The sequence below is a fragment of the Bubalus bubalis genome, chromosome 8, assembly GCF_019923935.1.
Source record: "Bubalus bubalis isolate 160015118507 breed Murrah chromosome 8, NDDB_SH_1, whole genome shotgun sequence".
Classification (NCBI taxonomy): Eukaryota; Metazoa; Chordata; class Mammalia; order Artiodactyla; family Bovidae; genus Bubalus; species Bubalus bubalis.
This window is the reverse complement of record NC_059164.1, coordinates 90,352,535-90,377,292: the sequence shown is the minus strand read 5'-3', so window position 1 is coordinate 90,377,292 and position 24,758 is coordinate 90,352,535. Positions and strand designations below refer to the sequence as shown.

General features: G+C 38.7%; 1 protein-coding gene across 5 annotated transcripts in view; it reads left to right on the top strand.

Moving 5' to 3' along the window:
* Positions 1 to 24,758, top strand: part of GRM8 (glutamate metabotropic receptor 8) — an 865,522-nt gene that overhangs the window by 677,762 nt on the left and 163,002 nt on the right. For all 5 annotated transcript variants that reach the window (XM_044946845.2, XM_025291464.3, XM_025291463.3 and 2 more), the window contains one exon: positions 1,674 to 1,810. In XM_044946845.2, the coding sequence (XP_044802780.1) occupies positions 1,674 to 1,810 (137 nt within the window). The remainder of the gene's footprint in view (positions 1 to 1,673; positions 1,811 to 24,758) is intronic.

Here is a 24,758-nt window from a genome sequence, read left to right as displayed (position 1 = left end):
AAAATGAAGGGGAAAATCAGTTTGAGGGAGAGCTGTGGTTTCAGATCTTTGGGGACTGATAAGACTAAATATTTCCAGTGTTATTAATATATATTAATAGTTAACTAAATTTGTTGCCTCCAATCAATTGTGTTACTATCTGTACACTAAAAGGAGCTTTGGTCTTGGGATGGGATGTTTTTTATGAGATATATATATATATATACAATTAGTTTATAAATCCAAAACATCAACATACATACACTACTATGCATAAAATAGATAGCTGGTGAGAAGTTGAATATAACACAGGAAGCCCAGCCTGGTGCTCTGTGATGACCTAGAGGGGTTGAATGAGGGGAGGAGGGAAGCTCAAAAGTGAGGGGATATATGTATAATCATGGCTGATTCGCATTGTTGTATGGCAGAAACCAACATAACATTGTAAAGCAATTTTCCTCCAAATAAAAAATGATATTTGCATGTTTTTTGAATACCTAAATTAGAGGAAAATAGCAAAAAGGAGAGAGAGAGAAATCCTGTGATTATGTAAAAGTTGATGAGGGAAAGTAAAAGTGAGCAGAAGCTATTCGATGCACGATACTGGATGCTTGGGGCTGGTGCACTGGGACGACCCAGAGGGATGGAATGGGGAGGGAGGAGGGAGGAGGGTTCAGGATGGGGAACACATGTAAACCTGTGGCGGATTCATTTTGATATTTGGCAAATCTAATACAGTTATGTAAAGTTTAAAAATAAAATAAAATTAAAAAAAAAAATAAAATAAAATAAAATAAAATGAAAAAAAAAAAAAACAAAACAAAACAAAACAAAAAAAAAAAAAAAAAAAAGATTAAAGCTTCTGAGAGAAATGGTAGTCTAGAAAAGCTGACTTTCCTTGCATCCGGCCACCCCATCTCTATTACACTATCACAGTGAATTGGGGGATCTTCTGTGATTTGAGCAGAGGTGGGACTTCTCAGTGATCGCTGCCTCGCCCACTAAGAGGGTCCAAAGAGTAGCCCATGTTGATAAATTCTTGGGCAGAGGTAGCAAAAGCAGCATCTTATAAGTGATATTGCTATTATTATTATTTTATTTGGCCACATTGCATAGCATGTGGAATCTTAGTTACCAGACCAGGGATCGAACCCACACCGCCTGCATTGGAAGCATGGAACCACTGGACCACCAGGGAAGCCAAGAAGAAACATTGAATGGGGCTATCGATCCAGATGGCCTTCAAGTCCAAATAAAGTAAAACTCTAGGGAATCTGTCTGGGACGTTCCCCTGCCACATTCTGAGTTACTGATCATAATTTGTATTGTACAATAGCTGTTATGCTTCGAGGAATTTACACTCTTCTCTATTAACTGTCATTCTCTGTAGCTGGTATTAGCTATCTAGCCTATCAACTTTTATTTATTTAACTGTTATATACATTGCCTAACTTGGATGCTCGTCATTTACTTTCTAATGTGTGTAATGAGGCAGGTCTTCTTGAATGTACGTCTGGGCTTCTTTTCATGTCAGAGATACTCTGCTATCAAGAATGTCCTTGTATGGATTGTAATCTTCATATCTCTTACTATGCACAATATATTTTTATCTACTATTTTTTTCTTAGAGAAAAATGAGCCCAGTAGGCTATCTCACTGGAAAGTTATTAACATTGTTTTCTAAACATTTACAGGTAGTGCTGGGACACCAGTCACTTTCAATGAAAATGGAGATGCTCCTGGTCGTTATGACATCTTCCAGTACCAAATAACCAACAAAAGTACAGAGTACAAAATCATTGGGCACTGGACCAATCAGCTTCATCTAAAAGCAAGTATCAGTATGAGCTTACATTTATGTCTATGGTTCTCAAGGAGCGATGCTTTACTTTTATGAGTATTATATCAATATACTATTCATTAGAATTGATTTTCTTATAAGCCAACTTTTAGAAAATGTATGATTTGATCCTTCCTCAACCTTAAAATGTGATGGGAAGTCTTAAGTGTCTCTGGAGAAATCTGGTACCTGTAGGGATTTAATGAAGCTCTCATTTCCTTTTAAGTGACTATATAAACACTTTGGAAATTTTACACTTTTCTGAAAGACTCATTTGTTCAAATGTTTATACAGTATGTGTGCATGTATGTGTATGTGTGGATTTTGGGGAGGAGGGGTGACAGTGTGCCGTGAATGACCAAGTTGGTGCCTAAAAATAAGTGTATTTCACCTTTGCCATATCGTAAGTTGAGATCTATGGCTACATCTGATGGATGGAAGTGAATCAGGGTCCTCATTTATATTACCTTTTTGAATCACAACACCAGAGAAAGTTCATGTACCCAAAAGAGATGTTCAGATTTTTTAACAACCCATAGGGCTGCCTGCCACCCCCATCTCCTGGAAAGTCATCAAGGTCCACAGATTTTGTTGTTCCTACAAGTAGCCATGTGAGGACAACTTGGAGACCGGATGGAAGGAAGGTCCCAGGGTGGGTCCCACCCTGAGAGGACCCTGGGACCCAGGTGGGATGGTGCCAAAGGCAGTTGGCATCTGCCTGCCCAGTGCTGTGCTGTTACCAACACCCTGGGCTCTGTCTTCTCCTGCTGGGATCTAGTGGGCATGACATGTGGATACAGGCAGCAGGAGAAACTCTAGCAGATGTGTATGGTGGGCAGGCAGCCCTCCAGAGGGACTATCCTAGGGAATGGGGTCTTTGAGGAACCTGGGGTGTGGTGTCCCATACCAGCACCCACTAATCGGAAGGGGCTCTGGAGCAGGAAGCTAATCCTGAACTTGATGGATGGGGAGGCCCAGAAAGTCCCAAGGTATAGGACTGGTAGTGGCTGCATGGCAGGGGTGTAGAGGTGTTGGAGAAGCGTCTGCTTACCACTGAGTAAGGAGTTATTTCAGATTTAAGAGCCTGGAATGCCATATCCATGCACACTGACTCCTTCCGGTACAGAGAAATAAGGAGTGTGCCTGGGAGTCTCAGCCAAGGGTCAGAGTTCCTTCATACATGGACATTGATGTCCGTAATACATTCTCGTATCCGTCTGTAACATTGGACTGTTTACAGGGACTGAGTGGCCTAGGAATCACTACAACAGCAGTGTTTCCTCTGTAGGCAGTAAGGAGCCTTTAAAATGTGTCAAATAAAACTAGAAGCATATTATTCTATGGTTCTTTTGTCCTAGTATTTCACTCTTTCTTCTAATAACAGCCTCTATTCTTCTTGATTTTCAAAGCTACCATAACACTGTGAGAGTTGAGTTCATTTCTTAAATGAAGAATTAAGGTCCTTTCCTAGCTATAGCTTATCCTAGCTGGAAGGTAGTGATGTATGTCATCCATGAGGGTGGGGAGAGAGATCATTCTGGTCTGTGGGTGTGTTACATGTGTGTGTGCTTTCTTATGGCTGAACCCATTCAGAGAACATCAATTTAGTGTGGTGTTTTTAATACAGTTTTCACTTCTCAAGGTCCAAATATAGCCCCTGAAATGCTATATTTATACAGCACAGTTACCACAATTCTCAGCAAAGCAGATCATAAGAAATAACAAAACTAGGATATTTATGATTTATTGTCTATGTATGACTTCCTGATAATTATCACAGTTCTGCATTCAATAATGCACAACTTATTTTGCAACTATTGTTTTAGTATGTAAGACCACATATCTACAGCTTACTGCCTCTAGGAACCTGATGAAACGTCCATCCTCCTGCAACCCAAATTAACATTTACTGAAACAAAACTTTGATAACTCTACAGGTTTTTGATACCAACCCAAACATCTATAGTTTCTTGGCAAAAGTCCTTTTGACAGTGGACCTCTGTGAAATCAAATAATTGAACACAACAGAGAAAATTTGCTAATGATTAAAATGGGGAAGCTTCTTTTTATCTGACTTTTAGAAATGCCAAGCTGTCTACTATAGTCTTATGATTACAGATTTGAATAACAAAGTTTAATGGTTGAAAAATCCATGCACACATATATAATACCAAGATACCTAAAATAACTGTACACAAGTAGACATGCTCACACACATCTCTCACCATATATATGCTTATTATAAAACTTTATGTTGAATCTCAAGCTGCTCTTTTATGTACATTTATGGTGCATGAAAGGTTTTATGTTTATTATTGTGTTGTTTCTCATAAAATATATCAAAACAATTTGTGAGAATTATGTCTCATGCATGATTATGATTGTTTATGACTAAATAGCCATGCCAGCTTTACTGAAACAGAGAGAATCAACTCTCAGAAGAAAATAGAGTCAATTAGATTGTAAAGAGAGGTTGTACGTCCAGGGTTGAATTCTGAATTTTATCAGAACAAACAAAATGACTATTTCTCTTTGGAAACTGGATTACTCATCTGTTTGAAGGTGCAGAAGGAGTTGCTTGGAAAGTGACAGGTTTACTCAAGTTCTGCTTAGATCTCAGGCCGTGTGTGTGCACTTAGCTGCTCAGTTGTGTCCAACTCTCTGTAACCCTATGCACTGTAGCCTGCCAGTCTCCACCATCCATGGGGGGAAAAAAAAATAGAATACTGGAGTGGGTTGCCATTTCCTTCTCCTGGGGATCCTCCCGACCCAGGGATTGAACCCATGTCTTCTATGTCTCCTGCATTGCAGGCAGATTCTTTACCCACTGAGCCATCAGGGAAGCCCCTGATCTCAGGGAGGACACTAAACAAATGCTTTGCCTCAGTTTTGTCATTTATAAAGTGGAAGCATTAATAGCACTTACCTCAGATGGTTGTTATAAGAATTAAATGAAATCATACAATAAAAGTTAGTCCAGAGCTTGGCACGTATGATGCCCATAAATGTTACCTATTACTAATCCAATATCTCATGATACCGTGTGGTCAAGGGAAGATCTGAGGATGAGTGTGGTGAGTAGAGAACTGAAGGTCCTTTAGGAAGAGGCACTTGTTTGCTTTAACAAGTTCAGAATCTGTTCACTTAAAATGGGGACCATTTTAGCTAGTGAGCAGCTGCTGTCTGGTGCAGGGAGCTCAGCTTAGTGCTCTGTGTTGACCTAGATGGGTGGGAGATGGGAGGGAGGCTCAAGAAGGAGGACATATATATGTTTACTCACAGCTGATTCACACTGTTGTACAGCAGAAATCAACACAGCCTTGTAAAGTAATTATCCTTCAATTAAAAATAAATAAATAGATGGAGACCATTTGTCCCTATAGCCTATTGCCTGCCTTTAATATTGACCTTAATACTTTAGCAAATCTCTCTGCATTACAAAGTAAACTTTATTTAATATAAATACGTAGTTTCTTTTCCTATGGTAGGGTGTGACTAGATATTGTCACCTAGGCAGTCATTTTGAATGGATTGGATACGTTCGTTCTGTGCACATACTCCATGCTAAAAGATGGAATTAGAGTGAAAATGTGGACCCTGCTCTCAGGCTCCCACAGACTGGAAGGATAGAAAGACCCTTAAAATTGACAATTCTAGTGCAGTGAGGCAGGAACACAGATGAAAGTTATGTCTGTGGTTTTGAACTTACAGCCAAACACAGGCATCTAATCTGGACTGACTGCAGATGGGGGTTCTGATGAGGGCAGGGGAGAGCGCTCTTCAAGCACTCCATCTCTCCTTGTTCTCTTAAATCAAATTTGTAGTAGATTTCATACTTTCAATGATAAGCATTGAATTGAATTTGACTTATTTAAAAAGCAGGCCATTTTTCTCACTGAACTCAGCCATAGGATAAGTTTGTACATAGAGGGTGTATGATTAAACATACATGAGTCCAATAAATTTGTCCTGAATATATCTTAGTGAAGTAAAAGAAATTTTAAAACAAGTAGTTTATTCTTTCTTCTCCCCTGGAAAATTATTAAGCATTTTGTTTCCTCGAAAGCATTATCGGTATTGTTCCAAGTATTTTTTTAATGGAACTAGCATATGTTCTTAACTTAGCAATTACAGTCAATTAGTAGAATTGTTCATTATGATTTCGGTTTTTTATTCCGTAATCTCAGTCTACCCATAAAGGGTGTATTGTCTACCTGAGAGTGAATTTGAACAATTGGGCTTCTCCATTTGGTGAGACTGAATCTCTCAAGAGGCAGGTGGTCCTTATTAGTGATTACAAAACATCGTAACCTAGAGGTTCAGAGAAAACAGTGGAGCCTGAACTGTAAAAAGAATGGCTATATGCTGCTTCGAGTCCACAGGGAGAGGGACTGGGACTCTCCAGTTTACTGGATGGGCCTAAAATCACTGAGGACTTTGTTTTTGTACTTCCAACCAGAGCTACTCTTTCTAGATTACTGTAAGAATTTGAGACATATTTTTTTCTCGTTTTGTTATTTTATTTTCTTCACTTTAGTTCAAATAAAGTTTGAAAATTAATACAAATATTAAAAGACAATGACTTCATAAGGGTGTTTCCACCAACAGTTGTTAGCAGCACAGTGTCAATTGGAAATGGTGATTTGAGGGAGAAGGGCTTCATTTAATTTTGTGTGAGTCACTCCATAGAAGAAAGTAACTCTTGAACAGGTATTGAATTCTGACCCTCATTTTTCTCGTCTGTTAAGTGGGGATAATAGATAGGTCTGTTATGAAGATTAAATGCATTGGCATATAGGGGTCAAGAATAAGACTTCAAAGTCAGAAAGAAGATTTTTGTGTTTTAACCTTCTATTACGGAGCCTTGCACATGCTATTTTACCTCTTTTAGTCTGAGATTCTTCGTCTACATGAAACAATCATAACTACTTCATAGAGTTGTTGAGATAATTGAAGGACATTGCATAAACAAAGATCCTAGAATACTGCCTGCTGCATATTCAGTGTTAAAAGAATATGATATAATAACTTTGTTTTATTTTTCCAGGATAACCAGTGTACTGCAGGGGACTCTTAATGGGTATTGCAATCTGAAATTCCATACATGAAAAGTCTTTTCTGCCTTTATCTTGATTTTCTGAGTAGGGAGTAATTGTAAAAAGAGGGGCATACATTATGATAACTTGTGTGTGCCTGTCAAACCCCAGACATCTATTTTTGTATGAAAAAAAAAGTGGGTTCCATGAGTTGATGCATTGGGGACAGCCAGAAACTTGAGTAAACTTTCTGGTAGAGTTTAGCCCAGTTAAATCCGGCTTTCCTAAGATGTTTAGGTAGCATAAACGACTCAATGGATATGAATCTGAGCAAACTCTGGGAGATAGTGGAGGGCAGAGGAGCCTGGTATGCTGCAGTACATGGGGTCAGAAAGAGGTGATCAAGACTTAGTGACTGAACAACAACAAAATTCCTATGTACTTACAGTGCAGTATTTATAATATGATCTTTTAATTGAGTATATATCTTTACCTGTCAATGGCCAAATACTTGTATACTAGGGGGTTCCTCAGCTTGCTTGAATAAGAAAGAGAGAATTTCTGAGTCCCTTTATTTGTTCCATGGTTATATTGCTTTGGATAGACATCAAAAGGTTTTAACCAACATCATTAGATTCCCTAATGTCATAGATGAACAGCTTTTCTACAATGAAAAATATTGAAATTACCCTGAATTAGAGGATAGAGTGAATGGAGTGGAAACAATGTTCAAGGGGACACTTGACCCTTTATTTGCTGTGACTCTTAGAAATCATGCATTTTCTCTTTGCCTCTGTTTCCCCATTGCTAAGTTGCCTGCATTTGAAAATGCTTTCATATGATTGTCATTACATATAAAAGATCATTCACCTTATGAGACAAGCATTATAAATAGCTCTTCCCATCCTACAAAGTATGAATGTGAAGTCAATTCTCTGCGATCCTTGACTATGTTCCAATAGGACTTTAAATGCCACTATAGTTCTTGCCTTTATATTCTATTCAGACAAGACTTTCTCTTGGCTTCCTTTCTTTGTAACAACATGATTGTCAAAACTTGTTGACATATGTATGACATAATATATACATATATTATATTGACATAAATATACAAAAGGATATTTTCATTCACCAGACACAAATTTGTTCTTTTAAAAATTAGTCATTTTGGGGTCAGTAATTCTTTTTTTGTTTATGAGAAAATAAACATTTAGTAAATTCATGTTTTTGACACATGAAACAAAATCAAGGTAATTGAAGTTTAACTACGTTCTTATTTGCACAGAGTAGGGGTTCAGTAAGTATTAATATTTGTTGATTTTTGTCATGAACACTATTCTGATATTTTCTAAATACTGATTTACTATTGAACACTGTTCCAAGATTATTGATTATCATGTAGACTTGTGCACAGATTATTCAGTGACTGCTCCCTGCCAGGCCGAATGTTAAGTCATTGAGGAGCACAGAGTTCAATAAGCTCCCAGGTAGCAAATGATTTGCAATCAATTAAAGGCAACTGTGCACTTCAATAATTATAATAAAAGCATAATTAGAAGGTACAGATTAAGGAAAAAACTATAAATTAAAATATGTAATGATTATCTCCAACTACAGTGACTGGATAAAATGTGTTGAATTCAAACTGGATCTTCGATTACTTTGGTGACTAGAAATGGTAGGAACAATTCATAGGCTGTGGAAAAAGCATCCATATATACTTTCATCCATCCATCCTTCCTTCCATTTATTTGTCTATCCATTCATTTGAGAACAAAGTGCCTCCAATGTTCCATTGCTTTACAAGGTGCTGAAATTATTTAGTGGTGTTACCGATTCAGGCCCCAACATCATCCCTAAGTTAGTGGTACACATCTGTAGGCCTATCCCACCTACACAATGTCAGTTGTAAGTGCATTGGTGGAGATGAGGAGTGTTGATTAGGTTTTCATAGGGAGTAGAAAGGGTCAGTTTCTTTAGGGAACTGAGTGTGATCCTGAGCTGCTGGGACAGACGATGATCTGAGGAGAGAATAGTGTGGGGAGTGGAGAAAGATGACCTCTTTTGCAACCAAATTTTACAGGGTTTCAAAAACTATTAGAACACAAGCTAATGTTTTTTAGGGTATAGCGAGCTTTTCCATGAAGATATTCTCAGCTTTTAACTTCAGAGAAATATTTTGGGCAGCAAAGGGTAGATTGGCTAGAGAAGAGGTCGTTTCATTACTTAGTAGAAGCCATTTCATTCCAATCCCAAAGAAAGGCAATGCCAAAGAATGCTCAAATTACCGCACAATTGCACTCATCTTACACGCTAGTAAAGTAATGCTCAAAATTCTCCAAGCCAGGCTTCAGCAATACATGAACCGTGAACTTCCAGATGTTCAAGCTGGTTTTAGGAAAGGCAGAGGAACCAGAGATCAAATTGCCAACATCCGCTGGATCATGGAAAAAGCAAGAGAGTTCCAGAAAAACATCTATTTCTGCTTTATTGACTATACCAAAGCCTTTGACTGTGTGGATCACAATAAACTGTGGAAGATTCTGAAAGAGATGGGAATACCAGACCACCTGACCTGCCTCTTGAGAAACCTATATGCAGGTCAGGAAGCAACAGTTAGAACTGGACATGGAACAACAGACTGGTTCCAAATAGGAAAAGGAGTATGTCAAGGCTGTATATTGTCACCCTGCTTATTTAACTTATATGTAGCGTACATCATGAGATATGCTGGGCTGGAAGAAGCACAAGCTGGAATCAAGATTGCCAGGAGAAATATCAATAACCTCAGATATGCAGATGACACCACCCTTATAGCGGAAAGTGAAGAGGAACTAAAAAGCCTCTTGATGAAAGTGAAAGAGGAGAGTGAAACTGTTGGCTTAATGCTAAACATTCAGAAAACTAAGATCATGGCACCTGGTCCCATCACTTCATGGGAAATAGATGGGGAAACAGTGAAAACAGTGTCAGACTTTATTTTTTGGGCTCCAAAATCACTGCAGATGGTGATTGCAGCCATGAAATTAAAAGACACTCCTTAGAAGGAAAGTTATGACCAACCTAGATAGCATATTAAAAAGCAGAGACATTACTTTGCCAACAAAGGTCCGTCTAGTCAAGGCTATGGTTTTTCCAGTAGTCATGTATGGATGTGAGAGTTGGACTGTGAAGAAAGCTGAGTGCCGAAGAATTGATGCTTTTGAACTGTGGTGTTGGAGAAGACTCTTTGGGGTCCCTTGGACTGCAAGGAGATCCAACCAGTCCATTCTAAAGGAAATCAGTCCTGAGTGTTCATTGGAAAGACTGATGCTAAAGCTGAAACTCCAGTACTTTGGCCACCCCATGGGAAGATTTGACTCATTGGAAAAGACTCTGATGCTGGGAGGGATTGAAGGCAGGAGGAGAAGGGGACGACAGAGGATGAGATGGCTGGATGGCATCCCCGACTCAATGGACATGAGTTTGAGTGAACTCTGGGAGTTGGTGATGGACAGGGAGGCCTGGTGTGCTGCAATTCATGGGGTCACAAAGAGTCAGATATGACTGAGTGACTGAACTGAACTGAACTGATAAATGAGAGTTACTTTCTTTCTTATTTTACTTAATTGTTTGGCAGGTTCTTTCTGCCATATCTGTCCATCTCCTTGGTTTGAGTTTTTTTCACAAAGTATTTAAAAGGACTTACTAAGATATATTTATCATAGTAGAAAACAAGTAAATTAGGAAGAAAGGATTAAACGTGAAAGTGAAAGTCATTCAGTTGTGTCTCACTCTTTGGGACCCCATGGAATATACAGTCCATGGAATTCTCTAGGCCAGAATATTGGAGTGGGTAGCCTTTCCCTTCTCCAGGGGATCTTCCCAACCCAGGGATCAAACCCAGGTCTCCCACATTGCAGGTGGATTCTTTACCAGGTGGATTCAGGACAGGATTAAGGAGGATTCAGAAAGGATTAAGGGAGTTGATACATTTTAGTTAGTAGTTGAGTTTGATTTCCTCATCAATAATTATAGCCAATAGATGTATCAAGGCTGTTCAGTAGAATAAGAAAAAATCATGCTGCTATTTTAAGAACACATGGAATTATGCCACATAAAATGATTTAATCTGATTAAGAACTGAGAAGCTGGATTCAGTTATCTGGATGTAGTTGGGCACAGATTCCTGTGGTATTCTGATAGTATCTAAGGAATTTAATAGTTCATCAGGGAAAATGCAAGCAGGGCACTAAAAAATCTAGCATTATTCATGAAAAATAGGAAAAGTCATAAGTGCATAGTTATTTTGATAAATAATGAAAATGACACAGAAAGGGAAAAGAAAGCTAAAAACCTTCATGGAAGTTACATCGGAAAAGGCAATGCAACTAAAGAAAGACATAACATAAAATATTAATAGAAAGTGCCTCTTTATACCAATACCAAAGAAGGGCAAAGTAAGATGGTGACTCTAGACTCTTATGGGGATAATAAAGTAATAAAAATGATAATAAACGGTATTTTAATCTTTATTTTAACCTTGGGAAGAGTAAAATAAGTGTAATTTTAACATGGTGAGTAGAATCAGTAAGGTTACAATAAGGTTATAAACATAAAATGATAATGTAGAATAAAGGAATAACTGATCTTAAAAAGTCATTTTCTTATGGAAGATTTACTAAAATGTATGTGAACCTTGTATCCTATGGTACTTTTAAAAACTCAGTGGACACATCAGTGTTATGTTAAATCTGCAGTGTACAAGAGAATTACCAGAACTGAAGAGTACTATTATATAAGAATAAAATATGTAGCCCCCAGCTGTAGTTAGAGGTCAGTAGTTGATAACAGCATGAAACTAAAGTGAAAAAAGTTAATATGTCTGTTGACTGAATCAAATGTTTAACATGACATCTTTCCTCAAAGCTTCTACTGTCTAAGAAAGGGAAACAGAGCCGGAAGCTAGACTCTTCCCAAAGTCCCTATTATATTTTATTGAGGCCATGACCTTATCTCCAAGTGAAGTTGCAGAAATGTGCAACTGTACATAAACTCAGGGGTTGAGATATAAAATGATGTTCTTTCTTAATCCATAAATAAATGACAAAGGGATATAATGAGGACACAGAAACATACTAAATCTTAGTAGTGTTTGATTGATTTTATTTGTTATAAAATCATTTTTAATAAAACATTATTTTGAGATAACTGCCAATTCACGTGCAGTTGTAGGAAATAATAAAAAGCACATGTCTCCTTTGCTCAGTTTCACACCGAATGGTGACATTTTGAAATACTATGGTGTAATAGCATAAGCAGGTTCTTGGTATTTATTCAGTCTGCCAATCCTGATCATATCTCCTGTTTTACTTATATGTGTGTGGGAGGGAGGTATTTCTATACATTTTTGTGACCTGTGTAGGCCCATGTATCTACCACTCTGGTCAAGATATAGAACATTTCTGTCAACACTAGGATCCCAAGTTACCATTTAATAGCCACACCCACATCCCTCCCATCCCTAGAGAGAATATATTCGCTATTTTTATGAATTTGTCATTTCAAGAATTTTGTGTGAATGAGATCATGCTGTATGTCACCTGTTGGTTGTGAGTTTTTTTCACTCAGTATAGTTCCCTCAAAATTTATCCATGTTGTTGTGTCTCTTTTAGGTATTAAGTCGGATTTCTATGGTGTAGATACACCAAACTTTGTTTACTTATTCACTCTTTGAAGAACTCATACAAAATAATTATCCAGCAACCTGCTATGAGTACTTGTTGAATTCTATGTTGAGGGAAACAGCAGGCAAGAGTGATGTCTCATCTCGGAACTGAACTAAATCATTATTATATGACAGTTTTAGAAATTACATTTAACCCTTTAATATAGAATATTTTAGAAAATAAGGAAACTTTCTTGCTGCAACATGCACCTCAGATCCTTCACAACTGACATAGTGATACCTTGGCTGCATTAAGCTTGCTACAGATGTAGCAAACATACCTAAGAGCAAAAGTTCTAACTTAAAAGTGATGCCACCTGGGCTTGCTGCTAAGTCGCTTCAGTCGTGTCCGACTCTGTGCGACCCCATGCACGGCAGCCCACCAGGCTCCCCTATCCCTGGGATTCTCCAGGCAAGAACGCTAGCATGGCTTGCCATTTGCATCCTCTTAACCTTAGAGTCTGTGCAAACACATCTATGTTCTTTCTCCTCGTGCTTTACCTTCCCATGCCTTTTATCAATATTGCACTAAAGTTAACTGTCATGTGATCAAAACCCAACCCTCACTGAGTTTCTAAGACTTCCTCAAAGTCATTCCTATCCTGTATTTCTTAAGTTGTTCTGACACTCTGCAAAGCTTTGCTGTGCTAAGTTATCATTTGACTGCTTTTGTAGCTGTTGCATCTGTTGGTACATGTATTTTTCTACATTCAGACCATATTTTTAAGATTCCAAAAATCAGACGTGACTTCCAGATTAAGCCAGTATAAGAGCTTTGAGACTACTGATCTTAACCTCTTTGATTATTTTTTTTAAAGGGGACCTTCAAGGACAGTGCAGTTGGCATATGCTTTATAAATCTCCTAGCAGGAACCCACTTTAAGCTTGTCAACTGTGAATTAGATTCCTCAATTATCCTATCCTTAAACTAGTTTATCAAAGAGTCAGCTGATTTTTGTAAATGGTCTCTCTAAAATATTTGGCGGGGGTGTGATTTCATGTTGTTCAAGGCACACGTCACAGGTTGCTGGAGGACAGACCTGGGGATGTGCTGCGTGGTGTGGAAAGTGGCATTGGAAACTGGGAAACTGGATTTTAGTCTGTGCTCGCACTCATCCTGTGATAGCGTTGTACTTTGTTACTTAATATTTGGACTCTCAAGTTTCATGTTTATAAAATTAGGAATTTAAAGAAGTTATTCACTAAAATTTCTTCCAGATCCATTATTCTCAAATTGGATACTCCAGGTAATGAGTTTATGATGTGTTTTCCTATTTTGATTACTTATTTTTTAGATTTAAAAGTTTAAAGCCTTCATTATTTATCTATACAGAAATGATCATATAGTGTAAATGTCACTAGACAGAGATCTTCCTCTGTGATTTTTTTTTTCAATCTAGCGTATTCTAAAGAAGCATGGCTGCTCATTCCCTATGAAAAATAAGCCAAAATTAGAGAAGTTAATAATGACAGCTAAGGTATTTTGCTACCTAGGTTTTAATAGAAATGTAAAAATTGTTAGAAATGGATATGACAGTAGTTTTCTTCGGCTCTCCCAGCTGCATGTTTTTTTCACATTAAAAAACAAAAAAAAAAAAACAAAGAAAAACTAGACTCTGCTATAGGGAAGTTAAGTTGATTCTGTTGGTTAGAGTGAATTCAAGCAGGGCTAAGTCGAAATGACTAAAGTGATTGGAAAAATGCTAGTTTATCTCTAAAAGGAGGGCTAAGTCCTGTGTTTGTGAAGAATTGGGGGATGTCATGGTAGAGAAAAATTTGAGCAATAAATGAGAGCTTGGCTTTGTTTTTGCTCCTATAAGAAGAGAAAAATAAGATGATTTCGGAATTCCTACTGTGTTATCAAAAATTTGGTTGCATTCAGCCTGCAACACTGAGGCAGTCAGGCCGCAGCATTTATTCTCTTGACCTCATGTACAGTCAACACTCTTATGGTCAGAGAGGGGCTTCCCAGGTGGCACAGTGCTTTACGTAAAGAACCTGCCTGCCATTGCAGGAGATACCGGGGACACAAGTTCAATCCCTGGGTCGGGAAGATCCCCTGGAGTAGGAAATGGCAACCCGCTGCAGTATTCTTGGAAATTCCATGGACAGAGGAGCCTGGTGGGCTACAATCCATGCAGTCACAAAGAGTCACACATGACTGAGTGCACACACACACACACACACACGTGTTAGAACTTAGGCACCATGACTTCATCTGCAGTCTGCCTTCATCACAGGCATGAGCTTACCTACTTCCTGAGTCTCTTGGAGTTCTTAGCGCTCTTTATCAGATATTTACATATTTTTATGTTGAACTTTTCTCCTGAGATTAAGTTTCACACCTGTTACAGGCTAGCTGAGCAATTTTGGGCATTGCACAAAAAATAGAATGTTTTCATACCTTTTAAGAATTGTTAAGAAATAATGGGCTTTAGAAAGTTTATATCATTTTACTACCCTAGGACACAGCTTCCCACAGGACAATTTGGTTCATTTTTCTGAGAGTTTGTGATGACTCTGAACATTAGGAGATAGTAGTCTCTTAAAAAAAAAGTTGGAAATCTGAGGCTGAAATAATTTCCAAAATGATAACTGTGGCTCTTGTTCAAGTCAGAAGTTTTTCAAAACACCTTCCTCAGAGCACTGGTTATGCAGGATTTTAAATAGCTACTATATATGCACACAAAGACTCTCTGTTCTAATAAGTTTAATGAATATCAGGACAACCGTTTTTGTTTTGCTTTGTTTTGTTTCCCTGCAAGAATTTGGAGACCCTTTAATATACTAATGAACATCATGGGTGGCTGAGAAGTGGGCATTGAATGCAATGTTTAATAAATTGATTTAACCATGAATCCCTTTTTAGTTGAAGAACATTTTATGAAACTAATATTCCTTGAAACTCACTCTGAGAAATGGTGGCTTAAGTTGAATTTTCCACCTAAGTTACATTTATTAACTCATTTAATCTTTGTCATAACCCTGTGTGGTAGTTACACTTAGAATGGCCATTTTATAGAAGAGGAAACCAAGAATGACAGTAAGTTGTTTATTTAAGATCACTGGGCTAGTGGAAACACAGATGAAATTCACAGGCATGCATTTATTCCACCCCAGTGTGCCTGCTTTTAAGAATATTAAAGAAGCAGAATCAAGAAGAGGTTGATGAATAATTGGATATGACAAATCAGGAAAGGTGGATCTTGTGATGACTCTTGAATAGATGAGAAGGCAGGAGAAAGAGACTTTAGAAAAATGATTGCTATAAGAGAAAGCTTCAAAGTAGAAGTCACATTTTAGGTAGATGGTTCTGGAATGTTCTGTGCAAGGGACATGACGGGTGGGCATGCTGAGTGTAAGGAAGAGACAGCACAGATGCAGAGAGACGAAGTCTCAGAATTTTCATGAAGAACAGAGGGAATAGGAAGGGGAATCACAGAAGAGCTAATCAAAAACTTAATTTCAGAATTTTGATCTCTGCTTTGAATGTGGAGATCATTCTCTAGCTACCATCAGTACCTGTAAACAAATGACTGCACAACAATTCAGCATTAGGGAGATTAACTGCCATTGGTCTAAAAAAGATGGCTTTCAGAGACAATCAGAATTTAACAGTGCTATGTGGCCATTTAAATTACTAGTGAATAGGTATGCCTTTAACTTACAGCTTGTGATTAGTTGTTCAGTCTTGTCTGACTCCTTGCGACCCCATGGACTGTAGCCCGCCAAGCTCCTCTATCCATGGGGGTTCTCCAGCCAAGAAAACTGGAGTGGGTTGCCATGCTCTACTCCAAGGGATCTTCCCAACCCAGGGATTGAAACCAGGTCTCTTGCATTGCAGTTGGATTCTTTACTATCTGAGCCACCAACTTACAGATTAATTACAAAAAAAAAATTATCGTAAATGAAACTTTAGTCTTCCAATGGGACAAGCAAGTTTACTTTTTATGAAACACATCAGTCTATTCTGTAGTATCTTCTTAGATTTAACTGATCTCATTTTAAGGAATTTAGGGCATTTTGATATAGAGATAACAATTCAAAATTTATTTAGTACCCATTTGCCAACAGATCACTAAGTAAAATTCTGCAGATGGTGATTGCAACCATGAAATTAAAAGATGCTTACTCCTTGGAAGGAAAGTTATGACCAACCTAGATAGCATATTCAAAAGCAGAGACATTACTTTGCCAACAAAAGTCCGTCTAGTCAAGGCTATGGTTTTTCCAGTAGTCATGTATGGATGTGATAGTTGGACTATGAAGAAAGCTAAGCAGCAAAGAATTGATGCTTTTGAACTGTGGTGTTGGAGAAGACTCTTGAGAGTCCCATCGACTGCAAGGAGATCCAACCAGTCCATTCTAAAGGAGATCAGTCCTGGTTGTTCTTTGGAAGGAATGATGCTAAAGCTGAAACTCCAGTACTTTGGCCACCTCATGCGAAGAGTTGACTCATTGGAAAAGACTCTGATGCTGGGAGGGAGTGGGGGCAGGAGGAAAAGGGGATGACAGAGGATGAGATGGCTGGATGGCATCACTGACTCGATGGACGTGAGTTTGAGTGAACTCTGGGAGTTGGTGATGGACAGGAAGGCCTGGCATGCTGTAATTCATGGGGTCGCAAAGAGTCGGACGCGACTGAGTGACCGAACTGAACTGAACTGAAGTAAAATTCTCCAAGCCATGCTTCAGCAATATGTGAACCGTGAAATTCCAGATGTTCAAGCTGGTTTTAGAAAAGGCAGAGGAACCAGAGGTCAAATTGCAAACATCTGCTGGATCATCAAAAAAGCAAGAGAGTTCCAGAAAAACATCTATTTCTGCTTTATTGACTATGCTAAAGCCTTTGACTGTGTGGATCACAATAAACTGTGGAAAATTCTGAAAGAAATGGGAATACCAGACCACCTTACCTGCCTTCTGAGAAATCTGTATGCAGGTCAAGAAACAACAGTTAGAACCAGACATGGAACAATAGACTGGTTCCAAATCGGGAAAGGAGTAGTACATCAATGCTGTATATTGTCACCCTGCTTATTTAACTTATATGCAGAGTACATCATCCAGAATGCCAGGCTGGATAAAGCACAAGCTTTAAAGCACAAGCTGGAATCAAAATTGTTGAGAGAAATACCAATTACATCAGATATGCAGATGACACCACCCTTATGGCAGAAAGCGAAGAACTAAAGAGCCTCTTGATGAAAGTTAAAGAGGAGAGTGAAAAAGTTAGCTTAAAACTCAACATTCAGAAAACTAAGATCATGGCATCTGGTCCCATCACTTCATGGCAAATAGATGGGGAAACAGTGGAAACAGTGACAGACTTTTTTTGGGGGGCTCCAAAATCACTGCAGATGGTGACTGCAGCCATGAATTAAAAGATGCTTACTCCTTGGAAGGAAAGTTATGACCAACCTAGACAGCATATTAAAAAGCAGAGACATTACTTTGCCAACAAAGGTCCATCTAGTCAAGGTTATGGTTTTTTCAGTAGTCATGTATGGATGTGAGAGTTGGAATATAAAGAAAACTGAGCACAGAAGAATTGATGCTTTTGAACAGTGGGGTTGGAGAAGACTCTTGAGACTGCAAGGAGATCCAACCAGTCCATCCTAAGGGAAATCAGTCCTGAATATTCATTAGCAGGACTAATGTTGAAGCTGAAACTACAATACTTTGGCCACTTGATGCGAAGAGCTGACTCATTTGAAAAGACCCTGATGCTGGGAAAGATTGAGGGCAGGAGAAGAAGGGGATGACAGAGGATGAGATGGCTGGATGGCATCACCGACTCAATGGACATGAGTTTGAGTGAACTCCGGGAGTTGGTGATGGACAGGGAGGCCTGGCATGCTGTGGTTCACGGGGTCGCAAAGAGTCAGACACGACTGAGTGACTGAACTGAACCGAACTGCAACATTGGTGCGCCCCAGAAGACAGACAAGAAAATTTCTTTTCCTAGAATGCAAACTTTTTTGCCCTTTTCATACAAACTGGTTGGCCAGTGGCGACACCTTCTACTAGTACCTGAGGTAAGCCTTGTTATAACCCTCTGCCTGCCATACGCTTATTAAAATGTCACTACTCCAGAGGGGAAGCCGACACCTACAGCTCTGAAATCCTTTCTCAACTAGAACTTGAAGCATCTTGTTACATACTGGCTCCGAGTTTACAAAATCTTCTTAAAGATTAAAAGAGTTTTGTATGTGAAAACACTTTTTAATTTTCAAAGTGCTGTGTAATTGTTAGCTATTATTTGTGAGAACCATAATTGTTTTGTGTAGAGAATAGCAGTCACACAAAATCATGTTTAAAAACAAAACCAAAAAAAAAAAATTAACTTTGTCATTTCCTTATTTGGGAGAAATTTTGACGTATATTGAGATAAGTATAAAATTAGTCAGAATTGGATTTGCATACATTTCCACAGAACTGAACTTCTGGTATTTAGTTTCCTCTGATTCTTGAATATTTCCTTCGTGTATATATGTGTGTGAAGTGAAATTACCTTTCTTAAATAATGTTTCATACTTACTTCACATTAGACTGCCTATGAAAAATTCTGATATTATAATTGCTGTACAGAGAAAACTCTCAGTAAATGTGGGTTGAATCTGCAAAATTCTTTCACAGGTTTGTCTCTTGACAATTTCTCCCTTGGGAAAGTCAAGATTGGAAGAGGCAATGTGCATTTTCTTTTATTGTTGTTGTTTTTAATTTTAATAATTATCCTCTGTGTGTGTGTGTTAGTTGCTCAGTCCTGTCCAACTCTGTGATCCCATGGACTGTAGCCTGCCAGGTGCCTCTGTCCATGGAATTCCCCAGGCAAGAATACTGGAGTGGGTAGCCATTCCCTTCTTTAGGGCATCTTCCCAACCCTGGGAAAGAACCTACGTCCCTGCATTGCAGGCAGGCAGATTCTACTCTGTCTGAGCCACCAGGGAAGCCCTATAGAAGATATTTACAATAAAATACTAGTAAAATTAGATAACTAAAGTCCCAAATTTAAAATGGTTATTTTCCATGAAAGAGTCTTTTTTGCAGATTTTTAGTAGATTTTATTTGTTGGCATATAAAAGCTAGCTGCTTTTGATAGCTAGAGTCCTCACCATTCAAGAGTGCATCTCTAGAGCATAACAGCCATCTGCTGCTCCTCCCCAGTGGTTACCCCCAAACTGGCCAGATTCTCTGAACCTTGAGTGGAAGAAGGGAGAGGAGCAGCTGTTCTGGAGTTCTGTGTCTGCCTCTGTCCTCCTCACCACCTGGCACACATAATGCTTGACTCATGGAGCAGCACATACACTTAAGCCAAGCTGCATTTCTCCCCACACCAGTGGCTCATTCCTCATACTAACCACCCATCTCTTCTCTACCATCACTTACCCTTCTCCCTTCTCTTGTTCCCATTCTTTCTACAGGATGCTACGTGGGAGCAGAATTGAGAGGCTATATCTAGAGGGATGTGGGATTCTGGCCAACCTGTGTCCTGCTCCCCTTGTCACTACTTTCATTTCATTAACCCCCCAATCCTTCCCATGTCAGGAATATATGTAAATACATCATTTCATTTAGCTTCAAAGCAGCCCTTTATGATGATAGTGCTGTTTGTATGTAACAGGAACAATATGTCTGGTCTTCTCTTTAAGGAGAACCATCTTTGCTGTCTATAATCAGGTCTGTGAGTGATGGGAGAGTCTGGAGTCATTGAAATAAGCTTGATTGATTTACACTGAAAAGATCAGAGAAAGAAAGAAATACATCTAGCAGATCAGCATGAGTATAGAGAAAGGGGTCTGGGCTGGTTTGGTGGGAGATTTTGAAAAGGAAGAAAGAAGAAAGAGTCTTTCAAACTGCTGCAAGAAAGAGAAATGAATGCTTGAGATCAAGAGATCATATGTGGAAGAAAGCTTGCTCAAGAGAGACACCAAATATTTTAAGAAATTGTACTAGGTTAGATGGATTACATAAAGATTCATCATTTGGAATTACTGAGAGACTTCAATGAATATTTAATCTCTCCAAAATTTTATTTGGATATTTTGTCACTATGCTATAGTGCCATGAGGCAGCTGAGTTTTCCGTGGTTGTAGTATTCCAATGTAAAATGTCATACCTAATGTTTTTTGGAGTAACCAGTGGAAAGGGGCCACCAGAAAATTTAAGAGGATAGCCAGTGAGCTGGTTCTGAGGCAGAGCCTGGAATTCAGTGGATTACGAGTCATGGTATGCTATCCTGGTCTAATATTAGGAGTCAGTATTCATCAGGGATGGAGAAGGCAATGGCACCCCACTCCAGTACTCTTGCCTGGAAAATCCCATGGACGGAGGAGCCTGGTAGGCTGCAGTCCATGGGGTCGCAAAGAGTCGGAAATGACTGAGTGACTTCACTTTCACTTTTCACTTTCCTGCATTGGAGAAGGAAAGGGCAACCCACTCCAGTGTTCTTGCCTGGAGAATCCCAGGGACGGGGGAGCCTGGTGGGCTACTGTCTATGGGGTCGCACAGAGTCGGACACGACTGAAGTGACTTAGCAGCAGCAGCAGCATTCATCAGGGAACCTCTGCACAGGAAGTACAGATTTCACACCTCAAGAGCCAGGTCAATCCATAGTATCAGACAATAGAAGTAGTCTCTGGGCCAGTCACCAAAACAGTCCAAAAAATGAAAGACAATCCTTTAAAAAAAAAAGAAAGAAAAAAAGTGCACTGCAGTTTGAAAGTGTCTCATTAAAAAGGAAGGAAGGCTGCTTTGGCTATTCGGGATCTTTTGTGTTTCCATACATAGTGTGAGTTTTTTTTGTCCTAGTTCTGCGAAAAATATCATTGGTAGTTCGATAGGGATTGTATTGAATCTGTAGATTGCTTTGGGTAGTATAGTCATTTTCACAGCATTGATTCTTCCCATCCAAGAACATGGTATATCTTTCCATCTGTTTGTGTCATCTTTGATTTCTATCATCAGTGTCATAGTTTTCTGCATACTGGCCTTTTGTCTTTTTAGGTTGGTTTATTCTTGGGTATTTTATTCTTTTTGTTGCGATTGTGAATGTGATTGTTTCTTTAATTTCTTTTTATGCTTTTTCATTGTTAGTGTATAGAAATGCAAGGGATTTCTGTGTATTAATTTTGTATGTTGAAACTTTATTATCTTCACTGATTAGCTGTGGTAATTTTTTAGCAGCATCTATAGGGTTTTCTATGACCCACCTCCTAGACTAATGGAAATGAAAATAAAAATAAACAAATGGGACCCAATTAAACTTAAAAGCTTTTGCACAGCAAAGGAAACCACAACGAAGATTAAAAGACAGCCCTCAGAATCATAGAAAGTAATTGAAAATAAAACAAATGAAAAAGGATTAATCTACAAAATATAGAACCAGCTCATAAAACTCAAAATCAACAAAACAAACAGCACAATCAAAAAATGGGCAGAAAATTTAACCAGACATTTCTCCAAAGAAGACATACAGATGGTCAATAAACATATGAAAAACACATGAAAAGATGCTTGACATTACTAATTACTGGAGAAATGCAAATCAAAACTACAAAAACTTAAGTATCATCTCATATCAGTCAGAATGGCCATCATAAAAAAAATCTACAAACAGTAAATGCTGGAGAGTGTGGAGGAAAGGGAACCCTCATACACTGTGGGTGGGAATGTAAACTGATATAGACATTATGGAGAATAATATGAAGATCCTTTAAAAACTAGGAATAAATCTACCATATGACCCAGCAATCCCAATGCTGGGCATATACCCTGACAAAGTCACAGTTCTAAAAGACACATGTACCCTAGTGTTCAGTCTTAAAATTGCCAAGACAAGGAAGCAACCTAGATGTCTATATACAGATGAATGGATAAAGATGAGATACGTTCAAACAAGGGGATACTACTAAGCCACAAAAAATAATGAATTTGAGCCAGTTCTAGTGAGGTAGATAAACTGAGAATCTTTTATACAGAGAGAAGTAAGTCAGAAAGTGAAAAACAAATATTGTATATTAATGCATATATATAGAATCTATAAAAATGGCATTGATGTCCCTGTTTGTAGGGAGGGAGTACATAGATGTAGAGAATGGATTTGTGGACACAGTGGGGGAAGAGAGAGTGGGGTAAATAGAGAAAATAGCATTTATATATATATAGGCCTGGAGCTCTGTGATGTCCTTGTGGGGTGGGTTTAGGCACCAGGAGGGAGGCTATAGAGGGAGGGGATATATGTAAAGTTATGACTCATTTGTGCTGAAACCAATACAACCTAGTAAAGCAATTTTCCTCCAATTAAAAAATAAATTTTAAAAAAAGGAAGGAAGGAGATAGAGAAATAAATGAAATGTTAAATTGCCTTGAAATACTTAAGATCCTGAAGCCCTTAAAGATGTAACTTGTAGAAAAAAATTGATGGTGCAGTTGGAAAACACATCAGAAGATTTTAAAGAAAGAGCAGTCCTGAATACATAGGTTTGTCACTGACCAGAGGATGGATGGGAAAATCCTTAGCTCCTAAGAAAAGGCATCCAGCATCAGAATGTGTTCATGATGAGTGTGTGTTCATTTGCTCAGTTATATCCGACTCCACAACCCTATGGACTGTAGCTCCCAGGCTCCTCTGTCCGTGGGATTCTCCAGGCAAGAATACTGGAGTGGGTTGCCATTTCCTTCTCCAGGGGATCGTCCCAACCCAGGGATTAAACTCAAGTTTCCTAAGTATCCTGATTGCAGGCAGATTCTTTACTGCTGAGCCACTGAGTATGTGGCTTTCCAAATTCATTACATCTTTTTTTTTTTTAATTTCCTCTTAGTCTGTGCTCAGACTTAACTTCACTGTTGCCTAAGCCTTCACTCAATCATGATAAGCTCTTTATTGTTATCTGTTAAATAGCTCTTATATCCCAGCTGAAATCTGTGAATTTGCCTATGTGCTGCAGTGATAAAGAGTTTAATATTCTGACAGTTCAGTTCAGTTGAGTCAGTCAGTCATGTCCAACTCTTTGTGACCCCACAGCCTGTAGCACACCAGTCTTCCCTGTCCATCACCAACTCCCAGAGCTTGCTCAAACTCATGTCCATCAAGTAGGTGATGCTAAATAGGATGACATCTATTGTCATCCCCTTCTCCATCTGCCTTCAATCTTTCACAGCATTAGGGTCTTTTCCAATGAGTCAGTTCTTCACATCAGGTGGCCAAGTATTAGAGCTTCAGCTTCAGCATCAGTCCTTCCAATGAGATAATTCAGGACTGATTGCCTTTAGGATTGAGTGGTTTAATCTCTTGCAGTCCAAAGGACTCTCAAGAGTCTTCTCCAACACCACAGTTCAAAAGCATCTATTCTTCAGTGCTTAGCTTTCTTTATGGTCCAACTCTCACATCCATACATGACCACTGGACAAACCATAGCATTGACTATATAGACCTTTGTCAGTAATGTATGTCTCTGCTTTTTAATATGCTGTCCAGGTTGGTGATAGCTTCTCTTCCAAGGAGTAAGTGGCCTTTAATATCATGGCTGCAGTCATGATCTGTGATTATGGAATCACAGATTTGGAGCCCAAGATTTTGTGATTTTTGAGCCCAAGAAAATAGTCTTTCACTATTTCCATTGTTTCTCCATCTATTTGCCATGAAGTGATGGGACCAAATGCCATGATCTTTGCTTTTTGAATGTTGAGTATGTTTTTTTAAATTTCATTTACTTATGGCTGTGCTGGGTCTTCACTGGTGCTTGAAGGCTTTCTGTAGTTTCAGAGCATGGGGGCTACTCTTTGTTGCGGGCCCTAGAGCACGCAGATTTCAGTAGTTGTGGCATACGGGATCAGTTGCTCTGCAGCATGTGGAATCTTTCTGGACCAGAGATTGAACCTATGTCCTCCGCATTGGCAAGCGGGTTCTTATCTACTGCACCACCTGGGAAGTCTGAATGTTGAGTTTTAAGCCAGCTTTTTTACTGTCCTCTTTCACTTTCATCAAGAGTCTCCTTAGTTCCTCTTCACTTTCTGTCATAAGGGTGGTATCATTTATATATCTGAAGTTATTGTCATTTCTCCTGGAAATCTTGATTCCAGCTTGTGCTTCATCCAGCCTGGCATTTCACATGATGTACTCTTCATATAAGTTAAATAAACAGGGTGACAATATATAGCCTTCATGTATTTCTTTCCCAATTTTGAATCAGTC